The following is a 10,811-nucleotide window of genomic DNA, read 5'->3' as shown; positions in this document are numbered from 1 at the left end:
CCCGGCCCGGCCCGACGGGCTAAAGCCCGACCCAAGCCCGCCGGGCCCAAGCCCGGCTCGAGCCCGTTTTTGGGCGGGCCGGGCCGCGGGCCTAAGTTTAGGCCCGGCCCGCCGGCCCGCCCGTAGGCCCGCCCCTTTAAAAAAAAATTACAAAAATAAAAATTATTAAAAAAAATATTCATTTCAAAATTTTATTCATTGAATATATAATTACATTTGAAAATGTGGGAAAACTTTACATCACTACAAAATAAATACATCCCAACTAGGTTGGCACCTATTTATTTGTCAATCATCTGTATTTTTCAACCACAAAAAATAAAAATAAAAATATAATATACATTTAGTCATTATTTTCTGGCGGTGATGGCGAACTATCATGCATCCATGAAGATCTTGATAATTTTAAAGATTCCATATCGGCAAGCATCTCTGTTTCTCGAATGGAATCATACATCCTTTTATCTGCTATTTCCCAATCTTTCACACATATCCCTGCTTCAATAACATCTGGCGCTAAGTTGCATCGTTTTTTACTAACTACTCTTCCACCTGCACTAAAAGCAGCTTCTGATGCAACTGTACTCACAGGAATTGTTAGTACATCACGAGCAATTATAGAAAGCACAGGATATTTGTGTTGATGTGATTTCCACCATATTAAAATATCAAAATCTTCTTGATCTTCAAATGAAATTGTATCAATATTAAGATATTTATCTAAATCAGATGTATTATTTGGAGAACTATTTGTTGTCTTTTTTCGACTTTTCAACATTTCTAGAGCTCCTTTATAAAAAGATGAGGAGTTTGTAGATGTAGGTGGCAATTTAATAGTATTAATATCATTACCATATTTTTCTTTATAATAGTTATATAAATTATATAATAATGAATTTATTTCATTTTTAATTTCTTCAATTTTTATTTGGTCATTAAAATAAATAACTTTTAACCATTCATCACAAGCTTCAAATTTCAATCTAGGGTCCACAATTAAAGCAATATAAAAAATTAAAGGTATTTCTCCCCAATATTTTCTAAATTTTTCTATCATTGCAAATATTGTATCATTAAATATTTCAAAACTTAAATATTTTTGAAATACAAGAAAAATATTAGTTATTTGCGTAATAACTCGATTTGAAGTTGGATAATATACACCACAAAAAATGTTTGTTGAAATATCAAAAACTTCAAAAAGATCTCTTAAAAGATCCGCAATATGCCAATCATAATCATTTAATGCATAAATATCTGCTTCACAATCATTATTAATTAATTGTATTTCATATAATTCGACTACTTTTCTATATTTTGTAATATTTTGTAAAAGTTTATATGTGGAATTCCATCTAATGGCCATATCCAAATTTATATTTTTTCTTTTCATATTTAACATTTTGCAACAATGAAAAAATAATTCATGTTTTGCTTGAGAACTATTAATACTATATGCAATGCCTCTAATTTTTTCCAATGTACTATCAACATTTTTTAATCCATCCTTTACAATTAAATTTAAAATATGTGCACAACAACGCACATGAAATATTTTAGCATGATCTTCTTTTACTTGCCAATATAGTTTTAATCTATGTATTGCTGCATCATTATTAGCAGCATTATCTAATGTTATTGTCAATATTTTATCACGAATGCCTAAATCTATAATTTCATCATTTATTAAAGATGCTATATTTTTACCACTATGTGGAGCATTTATTAATTTAAATGAAATTATTCTTTTATTTAATTTCCATTCATTATGAATGTAGTGAGCAGTTATACATAAAAAACCAGTGTGAGTTAAAGATGTCCAAATATCAGATGTTAAACAAATATTTCCTTCAAAATTTGCAAAAAATTTTTTTAAAATTTCTTTTTGTGTATAAAATTTTTCATAATATCTCTTTTAACTGTATTTCCAGACCAACCTTTAAATTGAGGATTAATACCTCGTTGAATTGTTCCTACAAAATCATGAGTTTCCATCATGTTGAAAGGTTGTTCTGCTCTTATTATATAATCAATCATTTTTTCACGACAGTTAGATTCATCATAAGAAAATGTTTTTAAATTTCCACTTTCATTTTTACCTAATTGCATATAATTTCTAATATCTACATTATTTTTAGTTTTACAATTTTCATGATGTCTTTTTAAATGACTTGTGCCTGCATTTGAGCCACCAGTAAGAAATTTATTACAAATTTTACATTTTGCTTTTATTTCTTTTTATTATTTTCTAAAATTATTTCTATTCTATCAAAAAAATTCCATATATTTGAAGTAAATTTTTTGTTTGATGATATTTCATCACATGGACTAGATGAAGAAGCACTTGTCATATTATAATTATTGATAAAATATTATGCCAAAAATAATAAAGTAATAAATATAAAAAAAATGTAACAAAAAAATAAAGTAGTAGGGGTGAAGTATGTTACTCAATTAGAGAACCGATGCAGAAATTCCTAGCAAATTTGAACTCTTGGAGCCACCAATGCTTGTTTTGCACCACCAACAATATTGTATAATTTGATGGAAAAATAAAAGAATTTGAAATATTGTAGAATGTGAGAGAAATAGAGAGAGAAATAGAGAGAATTTGATGAAAAAATGAAATGGAAGAAGATGTATTTATAGGAAGATTTTTTTTTAAAAAAAAAAAAAAAAAAAAAAATTTGACATGTGACCGTTGGAGCCTCCAACGGTCATATGGGAATAATGGGATGGAGCTAAAGGCTCCAACGGTCACATGACCGTTGGAGCCTTTAATTTTTTTTAAAAAATAATATACTGTATTTTTATATACATATAACTAAGTCCATTAATAAAACATAAAAAGTTTGTAGCTTAGTTGGTTAAAGCTTTAAACTTTAACCATGAGGGGAGGGGTTTGAATCCCCCCTCTCCTTTCCCTTTCATTTTGGCTTTAATAAAAAAGCCCGCCCGGCCCGGCCCGGCCCGCCCACCAGCCCGCCAACCCGCGGGCTCATAGGCCGGGCCGCGGGCCTACCATTCTTGCATGGCCCGGCCCGGCCCGGCCCGTTGACTGGTCAACGGGCCCATAGGCCCGGCCCGAGCTGGGCCGCGGGCCTCTTATTTCAGGCCCGGCCCGGCCCGCCCGTTGGAGACCCTTAAGCCCAACATAAAAAAGTGGTTCCTAAAGGGATTCCTTCGGTTGAAGCTATGGTGAAAAAGAACTCTTAAAAATAGACCTTTTCAACTACCCATTGGAAAGTACATCTATACCTATACATAGTATAATATTATGAATGATAGATACCATACAAACCATCGCTTTTATCATCACATTTTCTTATGAGACCGTTGGTACTAGGTCAACCAGAGATAGATTTTCCCTTGGTTGTGACAGTAAAAACTTTCACCTAGCAGCCGGGGATTGGGTCATCATCTTCCCTACACAAAGGATGTCTGGACAAATTGTCCGAGCACACCCTCTGAAACTCAAGTTAGGCACAAAAAAATGGGTAGGAACCCTTAGAGAGGAGAGTAAATACGGGAAGCCCTTTTAATCTTACATACTTGAGTTATGCTTTTAGGAGAGTTTTTATATTACTTATGAGGGAGTTAATGTTGTGCTAAGTTGACACTTTGACTGTTACTGCCATGATGATAGTCCAGTAGATGATAGGGTAATCATCACAGATTAGGCGACTGGTAGACGTCGTCAGTAGATGTGTCATGATGCAACTGTCATTTCAACCTGCTAGAAATACGAGTGCAACTGTCATTTCAACCTGTTAGAAATACGAGAGAGTATGTGACAATCTATTGACATGGATGTAAGGATTGAAAAACTCCTATGTCAAGGGAAAATGACTACAAGTAGCGAAGAGGGCCAAAGGTTGGGTGGAGGAGGTTGCCCGTTAAGGTGAGGGTGCATGCGTGGTCCGGATAGGAAGGCCCGGGAGCTACGGCATCTACCGGGGCAAAAATGTAGATATGCGACACGTGGACAGGCACGCGGAGGAGAGTCCCCAAAAGACTAATTTTCAACAATGTTAATTTACCTGTATGTGAAACCCACGTTTAATTTCTAGAGAAAAAATTTATAATTATTTTAAGTTTTTTATATTGACCATCCGCAATATGATGTCACAAGGTTGAAAGACATCTTCTTGAATTTTGATGGTAGTCAAAATGATTAACCCCAAGAAACTCTTGACCACACCAGCCGTCAACCACTAATCTATACGCGTGAACTTTTCCTGTAACACCCACAAACTAATTCCCACGTTTCAATTCTGACCTTACCGATTCCCCATACACATGGAGGTGAGAACCCTCCCAGAAAAAGCCCATGTTCCTTAGGAAAATACCAAGGAAAGCACCCATGCTTGTTCAGAAAAATATCAAGTATTGAATCAAATCTGGGCGGTTGAAAATACATGATGATTAGAATATAATTTAGGTACAAATATCACATCATCATCGATGGTTTCTTTCTTTTTCTTTGGTAGGTGCTTAAAAACCTTTGGATACAAGGTGGCCAACATGTTCGAGAAACATCCCCTTAATCAAAATATCGAGATCCAATCATTAAGAAAAATAGAAGTTTTTCTCTTGCAAGGTGGCCACATGTTCGAGAAACATTCCCTTAATTAACAAGCCAAGTAAAATTTGTATACCTCGGACGTGGTGACATGTCATGAGCAGCGGGCTCCACAGAGCCAACCAAAATTAAAATAAGTTAAATGCCAGAGGGGATGGGAAGAAAATTCCAAGGCATTTCACAATGCAACCGGCGAAAAGTCACTATCACAGCGTGTTTCGGTTTACAGCTTCAACCAAGAAAGCAATGGAAAATACGTGTTTGGCATACACCATTGACTCTTTCTGCTTTCCTGGAATGTTCTCTCCCCTCGTTTTCCTTTTTCCATTCCTCTCATATAACTTAATTCTTACGACAAAGGTAGGAAAGCAATGGAAGCAAACACCATGGTTTGTGTTAGAGGCTTCGTCTTGGTTCTTCTGTTGTTTCTGTCTCCTGCGAATGCTATTCGATCGTTTCCCAGCAAAGAGAGAGATGGGGTTGGTGAATCTGGGATCAAAAGTCATGTTGGTCTGCAATTTGCTGAAGCACCCGAGTATCGAAACGGACCTCAATGTCCTATTTCATCAGGGGAAGAGGGTTTGGTATCAGTTTGTGATCCGGTTCTGCTTCACATAGCAATGACGCTTGATGTGGAATATTTGAGAGGTTCTGTGGCGGCAGTTCATTCTGTTTTGAGACACGCTTCTTGCCCTGACAACATTTTCTTTCATTTCATTGCCTCCGATTCCAACTCCATGAATCCAGATGACTTGTCCGGGATTGTACGATCAGTGTTCCCCTCTCTGAATTTCAGAGTTCATGTCTTCAATGAGAGTTTGGTAAAGGGTCTCATCTCATCTTCCATCCGTCGGGCTCTTGATAACCCACTGAACTATGCCAGGAGCTACTTGGCCGATATGCTTGACGGCTGTGTCGATCGTGTGATCTATCTGGACTCTGATGTCGTGGTTGTTGACGATATTCAGAAGCTATGGAGAACAAATCTGATGGGTTCGAGAGTGATTGGAGCTCCAGTATATTGTCATGCAAACTTCACAAAGTACTTCTCGGATAAGTTCTGGTTTGATGGGGAGCTTTCAGGCATTTTTGCAGGGAAGAAGCCATGTTATTTCAATACGGGTGTGATGGTAATGGATTTGGGAAGATGGAGAGGAGGAGACTACACGAGGAGAATTGAGAAATGGATGGAGGTTCAGAAAGAGAGGAGGATCTATGAGTTGGGTTCTCTTCCCCCATTTTTGCTTGTTTTTGGTGGAGAAGTTGAGGGCATTGATCATAGGTGGAACCAACATGGGCTGGGTGGGGACAATGTGGTGAGCAGTTGCAGGTCTCTGCATCCAGGTCCTGCAAGTTTGCTGCATTGGAGCGGCAAAGAGAAGCCATGGAGAAGGCTTGATGCAGGGAAGCCATGCCCAGTTGATCATTTATGGGCGCCATATGACCTCTTCAGAAACCGCCAACAGCAGGACCAATTGCTGATTTCTTCTTACACTTCATTATAGCAATTGATTTGATTCTTTCCTTTTTTTTTTCTTTCATTAATTCTTTGTGAGATTGTCACACAAGGAGAGACCACAGTTTTTTGTACATAGATGCGGATTAGAAGCAGTGTATTATATCAATTTCTTCTGCACAATGATACTCTTGAAGCTGGACAGATCATTTTTTTTTTTAATTTTTTTTCTTTGGTTACATTCATACCGTCTCAACTTTTACATGATATACTCACATTTGGCTTATTTCATTCGATTTTAACAAAGAAAATTGGCATTCCAGCTACTCATTAACCTTGAAAAAGAAAATTAAAGAATTGAAATATGCTGATTTGGGTCAGGATTCGTCCGCCATAATTCCTTGAAAAAGGTTCAATGTGGTACACACACAGACAATGAAACAACCTTCTTTTCAGGTTCGTTGAGAGTCCATCCAGTCTGTCGTGCCAAGAAAAGCATCTTCTTAAAGCTCAAACCTTCAATTTTGGAGGAAGCATTCAAAAGTTTCATCAAGAAGACACATGGTTCTATAATTCTGTTGTGCTTTCTGCTAGTTGAAATTATTCATAATACTGACCACCTGAAGAATCATACTTCATACAAAAGTAAATGAAATTTCCTTTTGGCCAGCTGAGACCTCACGTCATGCAAAAGTTTACTCTGAAGACAAAATCGTGCTCAGACAATTAAGTTTCCTAGTTGAAGTGCTGGGTAATGTTCAAGTTTTTGTTTGGCAGAAACATCCATTCTGTCCTACCTGCTATTAAGCATTAGGGTGCCCTAGGACAGAGGCTATTGCAACTAATATTCCATACTAAAAAAGCTTACTCTGAAGACAAAATCGTGCTCAGACAATTAAGTTTCCTAGTTGAAGTGCTGGGTAATGTTCAAGTTTTTGTTTGGCAGAAACATCCATTCTGTCCTACCTGCTATTAAGCATTAGGGTGCCCTAGGACAGAGGCTATTGCAACTAATATTCCATACTAAAAAGCTTACTCTGAAGACAAAATCGTGCTCAGACAATTAAGTTTCCTAGTTGAAGTGCTGGGTAATGTTCAAGTTTTTGTTTGGCAGAAACATCCATTCTGTCCTACCTGCTATTAAGCATTAGGGTGCCCTAGGACAGAGGCTATTGCAACTAATATTCCCTGCAAATGAGGTCTAATGAACAGAAGGCATTGATGACAATAGAACAATTCTATCCGTAGCATACTTGACTGTAACCCACATGACAGATTGGAGAGTGGTTTCAGGTATATGTCCCCAAGGGCATAGCCGTAGCATGCCTTAAAGACAAATGAAATCTACATATTCCCTTTAATCATAAATCAATTAATTCTAATGAAAGATTTGGACTGAAAATCAGATGTGAGTCATGTAATGATATATGATAAAATTGAGGGGGGAAAACAAAAAGACAAGCATTGAAAGAGAAAAAGAAAAAAAAAGAAGAATTTACATGCCTCTTTCTACATTCTTCTCTTTACAACAACCCAACAACACAACTTAAATGCAATCTATTCTCCAAGCCTCGCAAGTGATGGCCCAATAACATACACCTGGCAGAAGAAAAGAGAAAATGAGTGATTTGAGACAAAAATTTGATGCCAGTTGAGGAAGTTAAAGTACTTCATACAGTATGGCAACCAAAAAAATAAACAAGAATAAAAAAATAGTGTGAAGTTATAGTTGAGGAGTGGGTATCTAGTTTTGATTTAAAGCTAACACGACCAAGAAAATTATTCGCCTTTTATTTTTTACTTGGAATTTAGTAAAATTACCATTCTCCACTTGTAATATTTATTTATTTTTTCTTTTTGATGATGAAGTATCCATTTCTAATCATATACCTTAGCAATAACTCAAAGTGTTGCTTCAGATTCAGTACAACTCAGTATTTATTAATTTTCAATGCACTACTTCCCATCCAATCCTTATTATCCCTCCTCCCCTATCATATTAGAAACAGCTAAAAGATTATTGCTTCAATTTAGAAAAACTTGCTATTTTCAATTTACTGTGCATGTGTGTTTGTACAAACTCATGCATAATACTAGTGTTCTTGAACAAACCCAATTGCATGAAGCATCAATTCACATCATTGGCTTGTTCAAAACCAAAATGGGTAAAGGCAAGTAAACTGACAATAAACAATGGAAATGCTAGAGTACCAACCAGAAAAGCAGCTTGGCTAGATAATCTCTGGAAGTGCATATTGTCTCACAAGATTCACCATTCCCATCTTGGTAATTGCCTGTAATCCCTAAGGCTGAATCTTCCATGAAGTCAGAGGTAGGATCATTTTTGAAAAATCTTTGCAATATATTTTGAACTAATTGGTGAATAATTTCTTCCACCTCTAATGATGATGGTTTAGATAATTCAATCACCTGTTTGAAACAAATGAATAGGAATAACAACAAACACATCAGGATAGACTGCAATCATCAAATAAAAATTCCAACTTCAAGCCGAGTAAAAAGAGAATTTTTAGGCTGTTACCATATCAGACTCCAAGCCCCGTAAATACTCTAACAAATTATTGTTATTTCCTTTCTCATATTCCATTTGCATATTTTCCAGCTTCTGGGCATCCAATTCCTGAGACAAAATACACCGATCAGTTTAAAGTGGTAGAATCATGCACCCTGCCCCTCTAAACACAAGGCAAGGCACTAAAAGGTATTTAACTCATTTGTAATGCTTATTACAGGTAGTCACACAAATATCATAAATCAAGTGGTTAACCTGACAAAAGTTAAATCATTTACACATCTTGTTCAAATAATTATAGGCTGTTTATGTTAACCAATCACAGTGTGTTCTTAGATTATTAGCCCAATGGGCTGGCTAACAGCATCAAACAGTTGGATCAACCAGCAAATCCACTATTTACCTGTTCATCTTCACCCTAGTGACCAGTTACCCTCCAATTCTTCCCAGCTAGTTATAGAACCATAGGGTACACTGTCATGAATTCTTGGCTAAACTGTATCCTAGGATTTGAGGCCTTCGTGCTAGTAATATTTCTGATCAAGCACCACCATGATCAGATTTCCACTTCCTTCTTACGGATGGTAAATCAAAATGAAATCAGAGACACGGCATGAACAAATTCATATCAGTGAACATATTATCTAATACCTTCAATCTTATCCAACAATCTGACCGTGGAAGAGAACTACAAGACACCCATGTTCTTTTCTTTCCACTAAAATTAATTTCTCATTGCTGAAGAATCTTGAATCTTCATTGCTGGAATTCACATTCATTCAAAGGGCCCCTGACTTAGAGTTGGGTAAAAGGGCCCCAATGCTAGTTGTTTCCATTTCTAGTCGGAAAATGCAACAATCAAATGGCACGGCTATAAATTTTGTTACACTTTTTTATAATTTCAGATAAAAATCTTTCCTCGAGACAGAGGGCTAGCAAGTGAACAGAAGAAGTCTAGCAATTCCAGCAACTGAAGACATATTTCTACTACATGGCCTGTACAAAAATTAATCGATCTTGTATATCGCGCATCAATAATAATAGCAAAATTTGCAAAAAAGTATGAAGTCATGCACTGGCTAGCAAAGAAAATAAAAAATAAAATAAAATAAAATAAATTACTCCTCAAGTCTATATTCCGGCTATCCTTACACATGAATTCCTCCCTAATTTATCATCCTCAAATTCAGCTGCTATGTTAATCTCTAGATGCAGTATAGTTACCAGCACAAAGCAGCAAAAGTACCACAGGCGCAAAAAAAAATCCCTCACCTTCTTGGCAGTTGATAACTCCGATTCCAATTTTTGAATATAGTTCAAAGCCTCAGGAGGTAAATCCCCAAGACTCCAAGCACTAGATGGCTCCCAATCCTCAATACTCCCGTTTACATCAACCTCTCCACCCCCGCACTTGGTCTCCTCGCTCTGCAATTCCAAAACCTCACACTGCTCCGAACAATTTGACCTTTTTAAACTATCCGGAGAGATATCAAAATTCCGCATCAATGAAATTCGGTACTCAGCGTTCCATAGAGTATACCTACCACCATCAGAACCAACCAAAGTCAATTTCCGAATTTGAGGGTACGAAAATGTAAAAACAAGATACAGTATCTGAATTTGTGGAAGGAATTACCCCGTGATAATCGAAGACGCGAGGAGGCGATCAAGAGGACGCTTCGAAACTCTAACAGTGACGGAGAACTGATCCGACGGGAGCAACCCTAGCATTGTGGAGATGGTCTGCTTCATCGAATCCCTGGCCGAATCAGAAACGCCCTTGGAAATGACGGAATTATCGAGAGGCTCAATCCGCTTGAGCATGTTGGCGATGACCGAGAATCCGCGGTCGAATCCGGACTTCCTGGTGGAGACGAAATCGTCGGAGACTCCTCCGCCGTCGACTCCAGATACCAGACAGCAGAGGAGTGCAGGCGGACGTCTCTTCAAGGCGGCGGAGGCAGGTAGCAGGGGACGAGCGAGGAGGTGGCGGGAAAATGGAGGTAGAGGCGCGTGGTGAGGTTTGAGCGAGGGGTCGGTGACGCGAGAGAGAAGAAAAGCCCTAGCCGTAGCCGCCATGGAGCAACCCCTCAGCAGCACAAGCTCTCTCGTTCCTCTGTGTTCCGCCTTCGTATCCTTTTCTTAGCCTCTCTCTCAGCCCACTAATATTTCGGGGTGGTTTTGTTTTTTGCTTCCCAGTGGGCTCAACAGATGCCCTTGCTTTTTCACCAAATCACGGA

General features: G+C 37.6%; 2 protein-coding genes across 2 annotated transcripts; one reads left to right on the top strand and one right to left on the bottom strand.

The window, feature by feature from the left end:
- The first annotated feature begins 4,928 nt into the window (after positions 1-4,928).
- LOC117929667 (probable galacturonosyltransferase-like 10) lies at positions 4,929-6,260 on the top strand. Its single transcript, XM_034850026.1, has one exon. It carries the CDS (start codon positions 4,954-4,956, stop codon positions 6,085-6,087), a length of 1,134 nt encoding a protein of 377 aa, XP_034705917.1. The 5' UTR covers positions 4,929-4,953; the 3' UTR covers positions 6,088-6,260.
- A 1,129-nt stretch (positions 6,261-7,389) lies between these two features.
- LOC117931462 lies at positions 7,390-10,771 on the bottom strand. Its single transcript, XM_034852477.1, has 5 exons — positions 10,208-10,771; positions 9,844-10,111; positions 8,581-8,679; positions 8,254-8,468; positions 7,390-7,637 (listed from the first exon to the last, which is right to left on the bottom strand). The coding sequence occupies exons 1-5, from the start codon at positions 10,648-10,650 to the stop codon at positions 7,562-7,564; spliced, it is 1,101 nt and encodes a 366-aa protein (XP_034708368.1). The 5' UTR covers positions 10,651-10,771; the 3' UTR covers positions 7,390-7,561.
- Between the last annotated feature and the right edge of the window lie 40 nt (positions 10,772-10,811).

The sequence above is a fragment of the Vitis riparia genome, chromosome 14 (genome assembly GCF_004353265.1).
Source record: "Vitis riparia cultivar Riparia Gloire de Montpellier isolate 1030 chromosome 14, EGFV_Vit.rip_1.0, whole genome shotgun sequence".
Taxonomy (NCBI): Eukaryota; Viridiplantae; Streptophyta; class Magnoliopsida; order Vitales; family Vitaceae; genus Vitis; species Vitis riparia.
Note: the sequence above shows the minus strand (reverse complement) of the source record. Positions and strands in the feature narration are given on the sequence as shown.

What these genes read in the sequence shown, in the direction of transcription:
- LOC117931462 (XM_034852477.1), bottom strand. Translation starts at nt 10,650, where the DNA reads ATGGCGGCTACGGCTAGGGCTTTTCTTCTCTCTCGCGTCACCGACCCC. An exon ending in GCGTCTTCGATTATCACGGG is followed by an intron (nt 10,112 to 10,207) that starts GTAATTCCTTCC and finishes TGATGGTGGTAG; the next exon opens with GTATACTCTATGGAACGCTG. An exon ending in AGTTATCAACTGCCAAGAAG is followed by an intron (nt 8,680 to 9,843) that starts GTGAGGGATTTT and finishes ATTTTGTCTCAG; the next exon opens with GAATTGGATGCCCAGAAGCT.
- LOC117929667 (XM_034850026.1), top strand. Translation starts at nt 4,954, where the DNA reads ATGGAAGCAAACACCATGGTTTGTGTTAGAGGCTTCGTCTTGGTTCTT.